Here is a 21,049-nt window from a genome sequence, read left to right as displayed (position 1 = left end):
ATAGAGCTTACCATTCTCTATGTGGAAGACAGGGCAAAACAGTTTGACAGTGCTTTTCTTCAGTATGTATTGAGATTGAGACCCAGAAATTTAGGATTTCTTTCCAGAGTGTAAAGAAAACACTTGCAGGTTTGGTTGGGTTTTTTTTGCAATCCTGTTTCCTCTACAACTTAATTATTTCTTTACATTTCTTCAAACCTCTTCCTGTGCCAGTCCTGTCTCCACTGTTCTTGATTTCTCATCCTTCCTTTGCTTGCCTAGGCTTAATACCAGTCTTATCTAGTCTCTTTGAGATGCAAATCTGAATTCTTTATTTCAGCTAATTCACACTTCCTTCTTATACCACCTCCTTTCAGTTCACTGTTCAAAAAAATCAGTCTCTAATGATGACTGCCTCCTCCTTATTTTCCTTCATGTGGCAGTTCCATCCTACTCCTGCCTCCTGGCTTTATCTTCTCTTCTGCCCAGTTATCAGTCCCATTCTACCCATTTGTCTCCTAATGCCAACCTTCCCAAATCTTGGTTTCCAGAAACTACTTTCACTTCTCTGTGTACCTTATTCCAAACCCCTCTGTTTGTTGTGCTCCAAGCTTCTCACCTGATCTACTTAGTCCTTTTGTCCTCAATCAAAAGTTACTACTTTCTTTTTTTTTTTTCCTTACATCCCAGTGTTAGAAGCTATCTTATACACATATGCCAGTTCAACTATCCAAGCAGGAAACATAGGTGAATAAAGAAAATAATAATAATAAGTTGCAAAAGGACAGTAGAAAAAAATGTTCTTTTTCTTCAAATATTTGGAGTTAACAGTAGAAAGGAATTGTTCCTTTTCTTCAAATATTTGGAGTTAAGAGTACTGGCATACTGTAAACAGTCACTGATTCAGATAAATTTTAGTTGGAAGGTACCCCTGAGGGACCTATAATCTAGCTGCCCACTCAGAGTTGGGGCTGTTGCAACACTAGGTTGATCAGGTCAGCTCTGGATTTTTCTTCCAGTCAAATCTTGAAAACCCCCAAGAACAAAGACACCATGCTCTCCATGAGCAGCTTGTTCTGCTGCTGTACTACATTCCTAGTAAAGAAATTTTCCCTCACATCCAGCCTGAACTTCCCAAACTGCAATGCGTGGCCTTTGCTTCTCATTTAAATGTTTTGGCACTGCTGACAAGAACTGGTAATTGCCCTTCGAATGGTTGCAGGCAACCATCCATTAGCCTCCTCATTCCCAGACTAAATAAATCCAGCTCTGTCAAATTCTCCTGCTGTCCACTGTAACTCCCAGGCCATTTTCAACAGAGTTTTGCAGCCTGTATCCCACATTCTGTCTGAGTTATTCTTTTCCAGGGTCAGAACTTTCCATTTCTTACTGAACCTAATTTTTCTGCTGGGCAAACCTCAAGTTACTGGCGTCTCTCTGGATTGAGCTCCCACTAGTTCAGTTGTTTATGGCATACTCTGTGTTATCATCCAGATTGTTACTGAAGATGTTAAACAATATGATCCCCAGAACTGACTCTGGGGTGCTTTGACAGTGAGTCACCAGTTGGACGTAAGCTGTTGACCACCGATGTCATCAATTTTAAGCCCACTTAACTGTCTAGCCTTTACTTCCTCAGCTTCCAAATGAATGCACTGTGGGAGGCTATATCAAAAGCCTTAGTAAAGTGAAGGTATGCTACACCCACCATTCTCCCTTTGTACACAAAACTGTTATTTCATTGTAGAAGGCAGTCTGGCTGGTTAAGCACTGTAAATCCTTGGTAGGTCTGCAGCGAGCATTTATTCTTGTTTGTCATGTGCATGGAAAAGGACTCCAAGAGGATCTTTACAGGAACTGAGGTGAGGCTGCCTGGCCTGTAGTTCCCTGCATCTACCTTCTTACATTTTATTTATTGAGATGCTAGCTTTTTTTCCAGTTCCCAGTGATCTCCCTGATACAATCCACCATTTTTCATTGATACAAACCATAGCCTCACAATCATATTGGCCATCTCTTTCAATCCCCTCCAGCCATATAGATGTGATCTGATCTCTCTGTATAGTCTGTTACTGTTCTGCTACTCCTGACTGTCCTTCTTTTCTCCAGACTGTGGCATTGTATGCAGAGGTCAGGGAGTAAGTTCTGCCCTTGTTGCCAAGGCCTTGTGCATTATAGAAGAAGCACCTGAGAAAACTGAACAGGCATGTGAAAGTCCCACAGATGGCCTTCTACCTCACATGTGTCATCTGTTTTCAACTCTTCTCTCAACTGTTAGACTACAGCTTCTGTAGTCTAACCAACCTGTTTTAAGGCCATTCTCACAAGTTGAATCTTCACAGCCTAATAGGAGGAGCATGGCCAAAACTTTTTGTATGTGTTTGTAGTGAAAAGATGGTTCTTTTTTTTTTTTTTTTTTTTTTATTATTCATGATGAGAAATGACAGATGCACTTTTAAAGAAACAATGTTTTAAATTTTGTCGGGATTTAGAAGCTTATAGTGTTGTACTTTGATATTGCTTCTTTTCAAAATGTTTTTCATTATTTTCTTAGTATTTCTGAATGTAAGCTTTAGTTAGCATTTGGTATTCTTGGCAAATGATTTCAATACTGTGCTATTCAAACCTGCTGTTAGTAAATGCTGCTAGTACCAAATAGATGGCCTCCACAGAAATCTTACTGAATGAGGTCTGTGAAACAGAGAGAGGAGCTGAAAAGTGGTGGCTCTTAGCCCAGCCTCATCAACGGTACTAGAAGTGTGAGGCAAAGAAAGGGAGCGGGATAAACATTGAGTGTGGGGAGCTGAGTGTCAGGGTTGCTGGAAGCAGCTATTGATTCTAATTGTGCTTTGCCAGCCTGGTGAATACAGGCCTCAGGGGTGGCACGGCCCGGGAGTCTGACGCAGCAGAGGAAGCTGACATCAGCCTCCCTGGAGGCTGGCACTGAACGACAAGCTAGCATCCTTTCGCCTGTCACTCCAGCATCCTGCTCAAGGAGGCTAGGTGCCAAACAAGGAGGAAAGGAGTTTTGCAGCAAGGCTTAATCTTGCCTACAGGTGTTTAGTTCCTTCACTACCGGAGAAGCAACACTGATATTACCTCTGTGCTGGTTCATTATTTTGGAGTTTGTTCTCTCCTATTGATTCTTTGACTTACTAAACTGATTTTTAAGATCACCTGTTTCCCAGAAGTACTGGGTGTGAAGTGTCACTGCCTTTATCTGTGTCTGAGGTGCTTTATGCACTGAACTACTTCTGGTGGTTTTGGCTAAACTAATTATATTTCTAATGGGACACTTAATCTGGGGAAAAGAATCAAATCTGGCAGTAGTCACCTTTCTATGCTAGCCTGTAAAAATCTTCTAGACTTTGTTTTTTCTTATTTCTTAAGTTCAGGTAATAAATCTGATTGTTTTTTCTTTAAAACTTGATTCACTAAAGAAGAGTTCCTGCTCTGTGCTTCTTTGGAGTTGTCATCATTTTACCCCAGCTGGCAGCTAAGCACCACGCAGCTGCTCGCTTACTCCCATCTGGAAATATGGGGGAGAGAATCAGAAGAGTTCAGAGTGAGAAAACTCATGCATTGAGATAAAGACAGTTTAATAAGTAATGCAAAAGCCATGCGCACAAGCAAAGCAAGATAAGGAATTCATTCCCCACTTCCCATGGGCAGGCAGGTGTTCAGCCGTCTCCAGGAAAGCAGGGCTCTGTCACACGTAACAGTTAATTGGGAAGACAAATGCCATCACCCCGAATGCCCCTCCTGCTCCTTCCTCTTCCTCAGCCCCTTACGTACTCAGCATGACATCATACGGTATGGAATATCCCTTTGGTCAGGTGGCGTCAGCTGTCCTGTCTGTGTCCCCTCCCAGCTCCTTGTACACCACCAGCCTACTCGCTGGTGGGGTGGTGTGAGAAGCAGAAAAGGCCTTGACTATGTGTAAGCACTGCTCAGTAATGAAAACATCTCTATATAACAAAAACATCTCTGTATTATCAACACTGTGTCTAGCACAAATCCAAAACATAGGCCCTTACTAGCTACTATGAAGAAAATCAACTCTATCCCAGCCAAAACCAGGACAAGATTGTTGGAAAGGAATCCTCAAAGGTGGCTTCATGGGAAGCATGAGAGTTTTCTCAGCTGATGAGAAGAGGTGGATCCTGTTGAGAAGAAAGTATACGGCTAAAAAATTTACTAGACAAACAGTCCCTGCCCTCCTGGAACTAGTTCTGCTCCTAGTTCTACTGCAGGTCCTTAGCTGTGTGGCGTCACATAAGGTATGTGCATGTTGTCCTACAGATTAAGCAACCTATTGCATCCATTTGGGACAACTATTAAAAAATATGCTCATGAACACGTGGTCCATCCAGGTTTCTTGCCCTCACACGTAAGATGCTGTGATAGTAAATATGGTGTTGAGTGTGCTAGCTGCCTTATTGCCTGGAGTGCACTATCCTGCAGGTAACTGGCTAAACTAATGCTCCACATTGCTACAACAGAGTGCTGGCATGGCTTATGATAGATCAGATGTCTATGCAGGTCAGCAGAGATGAAAAGCAGCATCTGATAGGCAGGTGGGTATCCACATGCTGCTGAAGAGCATGTCTGTATCCTGGATGAGGATTTCAGACTGGCTCAGGTTTCAGGGTGAAGAATTTCCCAGTACACAGGCATCGTGCACTTGCATGGTGCAACTTATACTTCCCCAGTTATGGTTTATGTTTTGGGGTAGTACTCTCTCTAGATGTGATTGGAGTATTTTAGTTATTCTGAGTATGCTGCCTGTGACCCTCATTTATTTGGCGAAACCGCAGTGTTTAGGAATGGTAGATTTCCCATATGATGAAAGCTTTGATGGTGTTTCATCCTTTTATTGCTGTAACACTTCACATGACCAGCAATTTAAGGTTCTACAGGGTATTGACAATCTTGGTGACATTAGGCTGAAGGTCCTAGAGCAAGATATAGTGGAAAAAAACCTTTTTGCACACTGTTGGTGCTAACTTTGTTTTTCCAGCACTGGAAAGAGGTTGGGACAGAGGTATTGAGTGACAACCCTACCACAGCTCTTTTGGTGAGACTTAGAATATCAGTACGTGTTACAGAGTCACTGGGAGGGTTTGGTGCAGATGAGTCAAACCATCTGCTATTGGAGAGGTGCAAAGACATGAAAGGAAGATACTTGGTGAGCTCAAGTCTGCTGCAGAAGTGAGCTTGAGGCAGGTGGAGGGCTGCAATTGGTTCAATTCAGTTGGCTTTTTGAAATGGAGTCTGAAAATAGTGTAACTACCAAATAGCAAAGACCTAGCCTAAAAGAGATAAAGAGCTTTCAGATTAGATGAGAAGCAGATGTATGTACTTGAGATGCAGATACAAGAAATGGAATAGAAACCCCATTAAGAACTCGTGAAATTAAAACCAGCAAAATAGTCACATAGCTAATGGCAGCAAGGAAAAAATCTAAATCTAATATTGTAGGTTTTAAGTTATATTAGGGAGCATGTGCAGTCTGACAGACTTTTTTTGTTTCTGAAGTTGTCAAAATATGATTTCATGTCCATCTACAAATTGGAGTATGTAGCTCTTCTTTGATAAAAACAAACCAACCCCTGTGTAGGAACAGGGAGGCCAGCAGTAAAATATATTTTTTGCATTATGATAAGTTCTATAAAATTTGAGTGGAATTTTGTATGGGCAGAATTTAGTTTGGTGTTGAATAAAGTTCAGGAAATCTTTCCAGCTTTGGTAACTATTAGAAATGTTGTTTCTTGAAAAGGCATTATAGATGAAGCAGTACCTCACATTGAACAGTTGCCTATCAGATTTTTCCCTAAATTGATAGCTTTTAAGTCACACGGTTAAATAATATCCCTACTGTACAACCTGTGCTGTAGCAGTGAAGTTATACTTGGATAAAATATAAAGATAATTGTAAATTCAGAAACCTGCTTCAATTTCAGTGGATTCTTTGACATAAATGAGCTTTGATTTTAATATATAGGCTTTTAATGCATAGGCCATACTAGAGATAAAATGGGGACACAAAACAAGGACTGGATTTACTTTATCCATTTTTTTCAGGTCAACCTTGGTCTGAAAATATTTGTGAGGAAACTGCCTTTCTTGCTGTAGGACATCAGACTCATCATATCTACCATGTATCATTATTTTTTAGCAATATAGATTTCTGTTGGGTAATTATTCAAGTGATGTAACAATATATGGCAGCATCTACAGAAAATGTTGCAGGGGAGAGATCAATAAAATGTTGTAACAAATGCTGTAGACAAGAAAGAAAATTAATTACAATCATATTTTTGCATCTCTGTTGAAAGCTGAAAACTTCTGCTGTATTACTACATTGTCAGATATGATTTTTTTTTCCCAGTGAGCTTTTTTTTCTTTTACTGTACTTAAATGTGTATTTCTTAAAACTCATGTAGCAACTGCTTTTTAGGAATGAGAAGAGAAGAATTCATATAGAAGAATATAGAAATCAAAAAAGAAGCAATAAAAGTGTTTGAGGCAAAATACCCCCACCTCCTTTTTTTTTTTTTTTTTTTTTTTTTTTTTTAAAAGCTTTTCTGATTAAGCTGCTTTTGGTCATTTTGAATCGTCTTACGGCTGCCAGATTTTCAGACTACATACATGATTTTTTTTTTTTTAAGATAAGCCATTTTCAGGAAAAATAAAAGATATTTATTAGTCTCAAAGTGCATATGTAATTGTAGCATTCTTAGAAACACTTCATCACTATGACCCTGGCTGAATGTAATGCTTAAACATGCATAATTTTAAGGCATGGATATTAAACTCATTGAAATCCATCATACATGGCTATTAGAAGTGCTTTATGTGTCTTTCAGACAGTGAGAAGACTTGAAAGAATAACATACATTTCATGTAGAGCAGTAAGGATGAATTTTCTATTTAAAATGCATGGATACCTTTAGCTAGAAAATGTTAAAAAAGCGGTGTGGTTACTAAAACAAATTTGTGACTTTATTTTGTATACTTTTATAGCCTGCCCTTTAACATGCTCAGGACAAAGGCAGGGAAGATCCTGAAGAAAATCAAAAGTCATAGGTTGTGTCCTGAGACATTGCCTTTTGCATTTATAAGATTATTAAAGTGTACTTTAGCTGTAGATACTGTGATGCTACTCAGCCTTCAGTGTAAACTGTGTATTTTTTCATTCTGTTTTTAATTTTATATTAAATTATGAAAAACAAGGCTTTGTAAATTATATTATCATTTTGATATTCTGAAGAGGATATTGAACGTTATAATAATCAAACTTATTGACTGAAGATTAGAAAAGGTCTGAATGTAATAGGAATCCAGGTTCTTATACGTGTGATAGGTTAAATAGCTTTAGGAATATTTGTAAAATTGTGGAACTGTAACTTATTGAAGCAGTTTCCTTAATTGATTTTCAGATTAACTATTTTATTTTGGTTTTAGAGGCACGTAAAGATTTTGTTTAACATACTTAAAGAAAGTCCATTATTGTGTAACAGGTGATTTGAAAAAATAACTCTTTAGGAAAATCAGAATAGGTGTGTATGGGTATGTATATTTTGTATTTAAGATAGAAAATTCCATGCAAACCATGACCCATTCAAGCCGTCATACAATTAAAAAACAAAACTCCAAAACATACCCCTAACCTAAAAAGAAAATGGAGGGGTAGGCATAATGGGGAGAAGAATACAGTGTTACTGTGTTGTGTATAGATGTGTAGTGCTGCTTCATCTTGAATGCTCTGCATGATTCTAGTCATGTCATATAAACATGGCTTGGAAATTTTTATTTCCAAGACTTGGAAAACATTCGGAGGAAAGTAACAAGAAAGATAGGGAGTGGCTTTTTAGACAGAAGTCAGTCAGCTAAGACTCTTACTTCTAGAAATGCCTGAGGGATGTTATATTTGGGATCGGTGAAGTTGTCTGCTGTATAGAGATGAAAAAGAATTCATTTATTGTCTGCTTGGTTTGAGGCCAACTTGAGAAGATGCAATTTATACAAGCCCCACCTCTATGTTCTTCCTAAGGTATAATGCAGGATGCTTTACCTTAGGATTTGGTCTCACTCAGGGTGACTGCTCTTTTGTTCTAATAGCCTTATATTCTAGTTATTCTAACTTTTCACCATTTTAATAATAAACATATTGTCTGAATAGGGTGAACGTTACTGATTTCGTAGAAATGGAAAGAGAATCTTCCACTTTCATGTTTTTTCAAGAACTGAAAGTTTTGCCAATGTGTGATTCATAGGACAGCATTGAATTAAAGCTGGCTCAAACCTGTTCAGAGCACCACTGTAGGAATAACATCTCCATAGTTTCTATTAGGATATAATTGGAAAACATTATCATAATTGTAATTTCTGCTTATCTCTTGCATGATTTAAAAAAATTAAAAATCATTTTATATGCCTGTCTATATTTATTTACTTTCAAAAAATACTAATTAAAAAGGCAAATAACATACAGTGATTCATAGATTGTTAATCTGTGCCGCATCAGAGTGAAGGAATACATAAGTGTTGAACATAGTACAGAACTATGATTCTATTCTGCACTTCCAGATTCTGCTTTGAAACAGGAAGAAAGACATAGGCACATATTCCCATAACAACATATTTACTAATAAAATATCATCAGTGAAATACAGTTTAAGCTGCAACCACAATTTTTTGCCCTTTCAGGTAAAACTGTTGAACTATTAAAAGCCAAAGAGTGTCTTGTTCCTGTAAAGATGTGCTTGATGCTTGATCATTTTTAAGTTGTGATTATGTGGCTTTGACAACTGTATGAGACTCACTTTTTCCCAGTAGTTCAGGTTTTTTTTATAAATTGAGGTTTCTTTATGGTGGTCTTGGTGATCTTCTAGCAAGTGGGATGGAACTGATGGATGTGACGATACACCTTGTGAACCTTAATTTATGCAGACATGAAAATGTTGAGTACAGTCTTTTTAATGTTTTGTTCTACAGTATAGTGAGTTAAATTAAGACATAATAATTCTAGTCATTTTTCTGCTCCACCTATTATCTGAGGTGTGCAGATCAATTTATATTTCAGCTATGAATTTGTCATCTTTTTAAATCAAATTTCTTAAAATCTTGAAAGCAATTTATTCAAGTTTTTCCTTCTGGAAATTGTAGCCTAATACAGCTGATGACATCATTAGGAGGTAATTTTATGTTTAGGAAGATTATTTGTAGAAAATAGAGATAATTGGACTTATTTATTGACAGATCTTACTGATGCAGTTAAAAACTACATAGCAGAATATTTATTTTTCTAAGATCCATGTATCATTCCTTAAAATGTAGTGTTATTGATGACAGCTTTGGAGCTTTGGTTTTGAAAAATCATTAATGGAAAATGTAATTAAGTTTTTCAATATCTTAGAATTTAAAGTACAGGAAAGCTACTGTAACATTTGAAAAGCAATATTAGAAACATTACCTGTATAAGTACTACGAGAAATACTTTTTCTGTTTTAAATGCTAGTAAGTAACATGGTTTGAATAGCATTTTTACTTAATGAGTGTAAATAGCCTCTGACTGTTTTATTCTATATGAGTAATTTGTCCCATTATGATGACTGTAATATTTTTCCCATTTGTTTTTTACTGCTTGCCTTTTCTAGGAAGTGGAGGTTGGTATACATCTTCTGTCTTGCATGATTTTGTGATTTTTTTGTGTATACATTGATTCCTTACATTTTACTAAATGTAGGTTGTTTCTCCCTCTCCAGGATGATTATTTTCGTACATGGAGTCCGGGTAAACCATTTGATCAAGGTAAGATTCTACTATTTATTTGTGTGGGATAAATTTTATTTATAATTGTGTTCCTGTTCTAGAATACCTACGGAATTCTGTGAATTTGTGTCATTTTCTCCCTCTTCAAATGACTGATTTAAAGAGGGCCAGCGATTCAGCCTAATCATCATTTTATATCTGTGATTTTTGCAAATTTTTATTGATTAGAGACAGGAGCATTCAGAACCTCCAAAGTAGCTTGAAGTTTCCCTTGTATAAACAAGTTAATGGGGTTTGAGAGGTTCTGTTTTGTTTTATTTAAATATTTAAGTTAAGCACTGTTGCATTTTCAGCAGAACATATGAAGAAAAACTGGCACACAATCTGATATTTGTCTTTTGCAGTTAAAAACATTCATTATAATGTTGAAAGTGTCTTTATGTCTGGCTGATTAAAGGAAGATCTAGAAAAACAGTTTTGGAAGTCTGTGTCATGTTCAGGTGATCTGTCTTGAGGCAAAACGCAGATGGAGCTTTGAGAATGCTACAATACAACAGTTTCAGCCTTAGAATAATTTGAGCAAACGCAGCAAACTTTCACACTAAACATTCCCTCCCCAGGCATTGGAACTTAATATTTACTGTCAATACACTTCATGTATGTTGTTACTGAGAATCTTGTTACATACTTTTTATAAATTGTTGCAAGGACTGCTTCAGAGACTTTGTCTTTTCTGGTAGTGCCAATGGCACAAATGCAATGAAGAAACAGCGTAGGGGCTTGTACACAAGAGACAGATAAAAATATGTTGCAAAAGTAACGTTTACTCAATTTAAAGAATTTTCTCTGTAATGGATACGGACTTTTAAGGGAGATTTACCACATGTCTTAGAGAAGGACTTTCCACCACGTTCTATGCCATTTCACTTTAATTCCGGATTACTGTAGTAAGCCTGTGAAAGAAAATGCCTTAATTTCTTAAATGAATGCACCCGGCCTGTTTTGCCACTTTGTGGGAGAGAGTAGAGGGAGGGGGAAAAAGTCACATTTATGTTATCACTACTCTGAATTGTGGTGATTTTCATCTGGTTTGGTGGAAATTTGTAAATGTTAATTTAGATCCATGGCAGCCTGAATGTTTTAGATCCTGCCAGTTTCACAGACCATATGTCTCTCCTCATTATATACTAATACATTAGGAAAAAGTACTTGACTTTAGTCTTCTGACTCCTCAGAGAAAAAAAGATTACTTTCTTTTGGTGAAGTACCTCATCTAAGAAGCAGTCTTACCACTTCAATACAAAGTACCTTTTGTCTATTCCTTTTCTTCTTTATTTTTTTGATAAAGGGACATGGTATGCAAATACGTTTTTAGTATGAGAACTGGAATAGGTTATACTTTAATTAATGACTTACTGGTGGCAGAATCTTTCATCAGAAGACATTGAATATGCTGTAGATTTTGCTCATGAGTTTTTTTGTTATAGCATATTTGATATGTTTTGTGGGGTGTTTTTTCGTTGGTTTTTTTTTCAATTGGCTGTTAGTTTTTCAGGAGATGTACTGAAATACTATTTTTTCCACCAGATTTACACGCTCTGTCTTCTTCTTTTACTCTGAATTCTTTGGGGATCCTGATGCTAATGTTTGTAGAATACTTTTCTGAATTTACAAACAACCCAACTGAGAAATCATGTTAATGTTATCTGTCCTACCTTATTTGCAAAATGCATTGTGTATTGGGTAGTGAATATTTTAAAAGCATGCCTACAGAGTTCAATGTTCTATTTTCATGTCCTTGTTAACTGAAAAGTAATACTGAAGAGTGAAATGCATTTGCTGAGTAGTTTTATCTACATTTTACTGTGTAATTTATAACTGAAAACCAAATAATGCTAGTTGGGAACACTTTTTATAATAAAAGGTACACTGAAGTTTTATTAAAAAATGTTTCCAGAGTTTTAATTTGCCAATCTATCATTTAAAGAATATCAGGTATTTTTACCTGACAGTGCACTGCTTTTCAGTTTTCCTGCAATAACTGCTACAGTCTTTGGATTGAATTTAGCAATGATATTGAATTGAGCTGTGTGTTAAAAGATTTACTGTTTCTCAAGAATAAGACATTTTCTAGACCTTGATTGACATATAGGTATTCTTTATTAATCCGAGACTTGCATGCTGCCGTTGTTTTTTGGTTTTTTTTTGAAAGTCTATAAATAACATTACTGACTAGATCTGGGAGATATACTGAAAAATAGAAGAAGGCTTCCCAGTCAATATCTTGGTCTCTGTGTTGGCAGAATTGGCTTTCTCTTACTTTGGGTATATATGGGAAATTATTTTTTGAAAATAGCAAAATATTCTTGAGAATAAAATATAATTATGTAAGTACCATGTAGTTGTTCATACATTCAAGTCTCTCATCAGATGGGAAAAGTGATCATGGGTGATATTTTGTGGGAAGAGCCATTCACACTATAAAAGTGTGGCAACCTCGCAAATGTCAGTTTGTCAGCAGTGAATGTAGTGTTCATGACTTACTGAAGAAATTGGGTCATTTATGATTCCCTGTGTTTGCCAATAAAAAACATACAGCACTGACAATATCTCAGCACTTTTTTTTTTTCCTCATTATTTAATGAGATAGGAAAAAGTGAGAATTGGTAGTCTATAACTAAGTTTTAGGTGTACATTCTGATGGTCTCTCTAAGTGTTCCAGGGTTGTGCCATAAGCACCTCACCAGCGCTATTCCACTCCAGTTGCGTACCATTTCACTACTAAGTTTTTAAAACAAATAAGATTTAACTATTAATTAGCTTTTTCACCTTAGTAACCATACATGTAGACTTATGGGTTTTTCATCTTTGGTAAAAGAAAAAACAAAGTGACCTATTCAAAACAATAAATGGGGACATCATGAATGAGTGACTGTGGAGTCCTGTGATCTGCTGGGGCTTGTTGCAAGCCAAGTGATCTGTGTTAGAGAATCTTTACGAGGGTTTCCTCTTCAGTCTTCTGTTATTACCATTCAGGCTTGTGCAGCACCTACTCTCTCAAGTGAGAGCATTCCATAAAAAATGTTCTCCCAAATGAAAACATGAAACTCCTAAGTAAAGGACAAATTTTAAAATGTAGAGATAAACTTGCAGTAAGAGACTGAAATTGCTCACTAAAGATGGTGTTTAAACAGGACAGTAACAACTTCCTATGTGTATTGTGTTAAAGTTTGTAATAATACTGCTGAAGATACAGGCAGGTAAGTTCTTTGAGGGCAGAAATAAATAATATCCTTAATTTATCTCTATCAGTGTTTTATTTATTTTCATTTTATTTGTTTTATCAACATTTGGCTTTTCAGGAACATACCTTTAAATCTGTGAAAGTATGGAATAAGCCAGGAATCTTTTTGGCATTGAAAGATCTGAAGTCCAGGTATACTAGATAGGATATTTTTTTTCTATTTACTGTGAAAACAATGGAATATAGGAATTACTAGTGCTTTGACAGAAATATTTTTTTCTTTGCTGATTTAAATTGTAGCAACTTTATGTGATGAAATTACAAATTGATATTTGGAAGTTTTAAAATCTATATATGAAAAAAATAGGAAGACCTTTAAACTGCATAAACCCCAGTTCATGACATGTAATAGAGGTGGTGGTGGACTATTAAGCTTTATGCCTGTGTGTTCAAATTGCAAGTTGTCATTTAAAAAATACTCTGTTACGCCCCTTTATCTTTTAGGCTGTGGCATAGGTGCCTGATACACATGTAACTAACTCCTTGTTGATATCATCAGTGGCCAGACAAATGTCTTCTTGTTATTTAAACTTATTATTTTTTTCCTATCCATATTCTGCTGGAAATCAGCAGTATATGGGGACCTTTTTCAAATTCTTTTTAGCCAACACCCGTATTAATTTGCAGGTAGTATTTTTTGAGGAACCAAAGCTTGCCATATAGGCATATCTTCGAGGTCTACTCATAGTTATTATTTTCCTAAGATTTACCTGATTATTAAAGCCTTTTCTAAGGTTTTCATAGATTTACTGTATATGGATCATATATCTTTATATTTTTTTCAAAATACATCCTTAATCTGAACCCAAATCTTAATGCTAATATATTGTTGTAAAATTTGAAAAGTCTGTGGTTCAAGGAATCAATAGTTGAACATATGATAATAAAATGAGTGTCTTAATAGTGTCTTAATTCACTCTTCTATACTTCAGTTTATTTTGACAGGCATTCTTATGCTAATATGATTAAGTTTGTCAAAATTGCTCATGTAGACAGATCTGTGTAATTCTGTTGGTATTAATAGATATAGCTATATGGAAATATATGTCCAAGCATTCCAGGAGGTTAGCCCTTACTATGAAAATGTATAGTGATATTTACTGCTTGGAATAAATCTGAATGTTCTATTTATCCTATTTAGTTACTGCTAAAAGGTAGATTTTGTCCTTCCAGTGGTTTTACAAGCAAGCAATTAGGATGTTTTGTGTTTTGGACTATTCCAAATTGAATATTTTAGTAGCATTAATGTATGTTTTATCAGTGTTTTCTCAAAGTAAAAAACCAACTTGTTAACACATTTTCTTTATATACTACTTTTACATCAGATAAAAAAATACAGGATACTTTTGGTATATTTTATTTTTAGACTAGAGATGGTAGCAGAGCTTAGAGGGTATAGTTACTGCATAAAATTGCATACACAAAGACACTGGTGTAATTTTTTTAAGTGGAAAGGATGTTTTCCTCTGCTCAATAGAAACACCTTGGAGGAACAGTGGAGTATTTTCATGTAATGGAAAAAATATGAAATGACATTTCCATGGAGGATGAACAGCCTGAAGGTATAGTTGATTTGTAGATATATTTATAACATTTTTTTGTAGACCATTCCACTGAATTATTTTTGGCTTTTATACTATCAGGTTATATTAGATGTCTGTTTACAGCAGAAATATTGTAGATACCATTTTTACAGCAGAAACACATTTTGAAACAATTTAAACAGTTATATTTTAGTTTAGCCTTTGCCTTTTAGCTCTTTGTGTTCTATCTACCTAGTTCTGTAATAATTTGGGTAACTAAGGATATGCAGATACGTTCAAACACATCTCTATAATTTGTGAATACACTTCTGTACTGTGAACTGAAACCATTTAGAGTCATATTCAATAAAATCATTTGATTCACTCATTTGCAAGCCCTGGGAAGTCATGAGGGAGTTTAATGAAGATCCATTAGTTGAAGACTGTGAAAACAGTCATGTAGATTTAACTTTGCTACATTTGATATGTGCACTCATGATCTAGTTTTTGTAGCAAAACTATTGATGTTTTTAAACTAGAAATCTATAGTCCTCACTTTCAAGATAAATTGCAGCACTTTACAATTAAAATGTGTACCACATATTACTTTAAGTATAGTTTAGTCTTAGGTAAGCATGAAATGTTTTTAACAGTTTTTCAGGTCTGTTCTTTTTAAAATTTATAGTGTCCTCCTACAAAGACATCATTTTTTTATCTGAGGTTACATTGTAATGTGGTGAACAGCTTCCAGCTTCAGGTACTTAGGTATGTTTAGGAATCCTGTTCACCAAGAAAATACACCAAATCCTACGTTAAACAGATTCCCACTGCTTTTTAGTACTTTCAGCCAGCCCTTGCCTGAAAAGATCTTTCCTAGATGTCTGAGGAATGCTTTAATGGTACTTTTTCTTCATTATCTGATGCTATGCTTTAGCAGTTTTTATTATTTCTCTTTTATAACTTCTCTACTCTGTGGTAACACCAGGAAAGTGCCTTGTCCTATATGGTTCACAGTTTTGGCTCCTAACTCAAGTTCACTGGGTAGCACACATCTGCTTTTCTAGTTGTGGATCTCAAATTGTTTCAGTATTTATTTCTGTAGAATCATTGAATGGATTCTAAATTCTTACATCTATTTTAAGAAAGGCTATATAAAGGATTTTTAGTGAGGCTAAACCCAGCCCATAATACAAGATTTTGCTTGCCTTCAGTAGCAGTTTAACCCCTTGTTCCTGCTCCCCCCGCCACCCTTGCTTTATGCCCTGAGTCTGTAGAGTCACCAAACTTTGAATTGTCATAAGGTAAATTAAAAATTTTAATTTTTGTTTCTTTGTTTTTAACCTGGCTAAATCATGGATTCAGGTAGCCATTCAGACCCGCATATAGTTGTCAGAAAAGCGAAAATGTGGCACAGGGCTACAGTGATTGGCTAGAGGTAGAGCGCCAGACTTTCTTAAGCTGGCAGCATGCTGAGCAAAGGGTATGGGGAACTTTTTCTTTGCATTTCACAAACCTGCTAAAGTTTGGCCCTGCAAATATCTTCATTTTTCAAGTCCTACTTCCGTCTACGGTGCTGGGATGTCCCAGCTAACTATCTTGAGTTATGGGTTCCATTGGTCCCTGAGGACTGTGTGCCTGAAAATGTTTTGATATGTAGTCGGACTCCTTCTTCTGTACAGGCTCATTTAATGGGCTACTGAACTTACTTATGTTTGCTACAGGAATTTAATAAGAAAGCTTGTAAAATAGCTAATAGAGGTAGTTATTAAGAATATAAAATCTGAAACACACATTAGTGTCTCGTGGTGAGTGAAAAAGAAATACCTGAATAAATCCCTTTAAAAACCCAACCAAACAAAGAATGTAAAGAAGAAAAAAGGCTGTACATAGTTTTTCTTGAACTTGAATAGAAGAATGACAGTTCTTAAAGCACATTTTAAATATTAAAAGTTGCCTTTCTGACCTATTTTTATTTTACCTCCTCATGTTTAAAAACCTGTTTTCCTATCTAAGTTCTTTTCTTAACTAAGATTGTTCTTGTCTGTTTCTGTAATCCTGTTTATCTCTGGTTGATGTATACATAACTTTTTACTAATTTTTAATTTACAGTGTGTAAAGAACATACATCCCAGGACATATAAGTTGCAGTATGGCATTGGCATGTAAAATTCCTGTTAGTAAGCTCTGCGTTGTTCTTGCATTTTGAGGGACAGGGTTGTGAGAGAATGACAGCATTTCAGGATTGTGCCTGAAGTTCTTAAGTAATTAACAGAAACTGTGCTATTATTTATCATCTGTGAAAGTTTAAGAAATCACTTGACCTCTCATGTCAGAATCTGCATGGCCAGCAGTAAATAAAACCAATTTTTTTATTTGGACCTTGAATATATTAGATTTGAGAGTCAGTGAGGTGGACAAAAGGGCAGATCCAGAAGTTACACTTTTATGATTTTATTCTTTTTTCCAGAGACAGTACTCTAAGTGCTTTAAATAAGAATAGAAAAGAAAGGAAGCATATACTTCCGGAGCATTTATTCTGCTTTTACATACTACATAATATGCAATTAAAAATATTGAGGCTTTGTTTTTCATTTAGCTAGGTCTCATTTAAAATGAGACTTTCTCCCTGCAAATCATCTCCAAGTCACAGGTTTTAAACTAACATTTCATTCATAAAAATGTGTTCATGGATGGAAATAAATGAATTGCCTCATGTATTGAAACATATGCTGTGAGATGGATAGGTACAACCTTAAAAAATTTCAAAACAGGACTTAGCCAAAACTGCAAAAAATATCTGTAGGTCAGATAAAAGATGAATATTGGTACTATAAAAGATATTTGTGATAGTAGTAAACCCAGGTTGTTAGTAAAATGTTCACTGGTATTCATTAGACATTTTCTGTGTTTATCTGCTAATACAAAAAAGTAAGTCTAAGCTGTCAAATTGTTATATTGAGTCAAGGTGGTTTTTGGAGAGAAAGGCCAGGTTTGGCTGTGGAACGCCCTGTCTGAAGTATTGCATGCTCTGCCACTCTGAAGTCACCTTGACTGACTTAGCTCCAGCGGTCCTTCCAAGCTACTCTCCACACCATCCTGCACACGTACAGGGAATACACAACTTTTTCCTTTTCTGTGCTATGCCAGGTGTTGATAGGTATGAGTCAGGCCACAGGTGCATACTCAAAAGTGACGGAAATTGTAGATTTCTTTATTACGAGCGGGTAACTGCAGGACGCTTGTAGTTCTGTCTGTATTTCCAAACTACAGGGTTCTGCCAATCTGGAGGCTAGAAGTGTTTCATGAAAACATGAGTCTAGTGATCCAAGAGAAACCCTGAAAGGAAGATTACAAAGTGAATTTTTAATAGAGTAGGTCCAGTTTCTTTACATTTATAATTTTACAGAAATTAAATTCTTACACGCTTTTTTTTTTCTTCTTTCTTTTTCTAATGGCCACTTAAATCTACTTGGAACATTTACAGGTTTGGTATATTTGTAGTTGTTAGCTTGTAACAGTGAAATATCTTTAAATAGTAAACAACTGAAGCATTTGAGGTTTGCCTTTAATTTCAGTATTTTAAGCTCAAAGAACTTTTCATAGATTGTTTGAGCCAGGATGTACAGAAAAGCTTAATTGACTCAAAAATGAATGTGCTTTGTATATTGTGATGCAAGATGTGATTTCAACTTCTGTGACTTTTTTACAGAACGTATTTTATGTAGAGATCCTCATTCAGTTTTATCAGAAGTACCTTTCCTGATTATTTTTGTTATGCTAGGCTTCTTCAAAATATGTATATTGCTGATGTATTAGATACTTTATATGAATAGTCCACTGGATTCTGTTTTAGTTGGTTTAAAGAATTTAAAAGCTGAAGTGGATTACAATAAAAAAAAATAAATTAAAATGCCCTCTTTATCATACAAATACATAATAAAATACAGACATTGACCAGTTCTCCAAGATAATGCAATGTTTATAATGCATCTTATAACATGTTGTTTTGCAAGAGTAATCATCTTGGCATGTGACATAATAGGTGGGAGAAGTTTCAAGAAGATGCCTTTCTGTTCTATAGGTATGCAGGCATTTCTTTCCCCTGACTGACTGAGTTGGAGAACCCAGAAGTCAGTTCTGACACAGCTAACATGTCTCTAAATTATAATTTAGAGTATTTAGGAAAATATAATATAAAAGATAATATAATGCTTAACTGTTTGCTAGTCATGTATTACTATTGTATTAGTATTGTAAACCTTGAAGTAATTTTAAGGTGTTACTTCTCTCTGCCAAATCAAGGACATTGTGATTTTAAAAAAGGTGCTTCGCTAAAGCTGCTGAAATCTTAAATGTATGCATGTGCATTTCTACTGGTCGTATCTGTTTTGGATATTTTTGCAGAATATTTGAGAATTTATTACTATATATAGAATAAATTGGATATAATTGTCTTAATTTTGTTGTCAGTTACGCCAGTCTGAGTCCAAAGTAACTCTGTTCTTTGGCAATTTAAATAAATAAGATCATCTCTGAATTTGCACAGATAAAAGTATGGGTGACATTTGACTTTTACTTTGTGGACTTACTTACTCATTTACATCAACTTCTGAGCTATGGGTAAGCTATTCTCTCGTAAACTTTCAAAGAATACCCAAATGAGAGAACACAAAATTATGGGAATGTTTTTGAAGCACAGCTCACAGATATTTGAGAGGGGGAGAATTTCTTATAATTTAGAAATTACAAAACCATTATTGCTAAACATTGAAAAAAGAAAAATGCAGTCACTTCAGGCTGTGAGCCTGGGCAAAGATTGTCAAAGGTAACTAGGGATTTTGGGGTGCCTTACCTCTTGAGAACCAAAAGAGTGTGTCTGGTTTGTTTTGTTTTGATTTTATTTTTGATGGGGGTATTTTTGGTTTTTAAATGGTACTACTAATTATAGGAGTAGACTGCTTAAATGTCTTTTGACAGTCTGAAGGTAAGCACTCAGTGTCTGAAAAAATTAGAGTTAGTAAATGCCCTTAAAATCTTGATAGGGAAGTTTTACATTTCGTATTTCCACCACTCACCCAGCCATACTCACACCCTCGCCCAAAGCCTGAGTAAATAAGTAGGATTAAGTATAACCTTTATTCAGGTAAAACTCTGTTAGGAAAACTACAACCAATGATAGTGTAGTATCTGTTAATTTCTAAAGATCTGAAATCTAAAGATTTCAAATGAGTTTAATAGTAAAGATATCAAAACATTTAATAAGTATCAGTATGTGAAGAGTTGCAATATCTCTGTTTCATAGATGATTGGTTACTGCAATACTGAAAGAAAGTGGAGTGCATTGATGGATGCTAAGCACACAGTTTGAATTTAAGATGAAGTGTGTAGGCCAGAAATGCGGAACTTGGGCAAAAGTTGTCCCAAGAGATTGCATTTTTGATGATTTTGGAGATTTAGAAAATAGAACTTTAGAAGAAAATTAAAAGGTCCTTTAATGATATACTGGTTATTTGGCGATCAGCAGTAAACATTTCTGTTTTAAAAAAAACCTCAACCAACCAAAAAACAAAACCAAAGTGGAACACAGATGCTTACTAGCTCTTTTACACACATGTATTCAGGCAGGTACATGCATCCACACAGACATATTTTTGTGATATAAATTATCTGTCCTAACTGTTCATCCTGGAATCTGCCCACCTGAAAAACTTGCTGACCCCTCATATCATATTGTTGAGGTTGCTGAGAGTAAAGTTTCTCAGTTGGAGACTACAATGGAAACACGCCCTGTGCAGTTTCCCTTCTCCAGGACACAAATACCTACTTTTCTGTGAGCTAGAGTGGGGGGTAGGTGGATTCACATGTATAAATAAGGCTTATACTTTTGCATGAGTGACTAAAAAATGTGTGGCTCAATGAAGACGACTGTTTTAAAGGGAGTGGAGAAAGAATGAGTATTTGTATTTTGAAACTGTGAAAAAAGAGATCAAACTTTAGTGGGTTTGTTCCAGAGGAAGAATAGACTGCCAACTTTTATTATTTTTTTGAGCAATTTTTAAAATTCCCATTAACAGTACTCAGAATAGCAGGTACCAAATTATGAATCAGGATAAATGCATTTTTATGTTCTTTTTTAAAAACTTTAATTGCAGCAGTGAGCAAAAAGGAAATATGCCAGTACTTTGTGTCAGATGGTTCTAACTCAGTATTAGATGTTTCTTTGCTTATCAGAACTTTATCTAGCATAACTTCAACCATTGCAGGGCAACTCGACACTCAGTGCTAATGTAACAGAGCTTAGTAACATAAAATGCTAGGAACAGTGATGAAGCTGAACAGAAGCCTGATAAGAGGCTTTACACAACTGTCCCTGATTCATTAGTATGGAGACTTCTGAGCATTTGTGAGAGCAGGTATTTCATGCGTAGAAGCAACCTCTGTGCACACAGCCACCTTAATTGTAGCA

The 21,049-nt window shown here is 35.6% G+C and overlaps 1 protein-coding gene across 1 annotated transcript in view; it reads left to right on the top strand.

Annotated features, from left to right (window-relative positions):
- Positions 1-21,049, top strand: part of SPOCK3 (SPARC (osteonectin), cwcv and kazal like domains proteoglycan 3) — a 213,312-nt gene that overhangs the window by 68,326 nt on the left and 123,937 nt on the right. The window contains exon 3 of the mRNA XM_075751834.1: positions 9,750-9,795. Coding sequence (XP_075607949.1) covers positions 9,750-9,795 — 46 coding nt within the window. The remainder of the gene's footprint in view (positions 1-9,749; positions 9,796-21,049) is intronic.

This window comes from Balearica regulorum, chromosome 4 (assembly GCF_011004875.1).
Source record: "Balearica regulorum gibbericeps isolate bBalReg1 chromosome 4, bBalReg1.pri, whole genome shotgun sequence".
NCBI classification, from domain to species: Eukaryota; Metazoa; Chordata; class Aves; order Gruiformes; family Gruidae; genus Balearica; species Balearica regulorum.
Note: the sequence above shows the minus strand (reverse complement) of the source record. Positions and strands in the feature narration are given on the sequence as shown.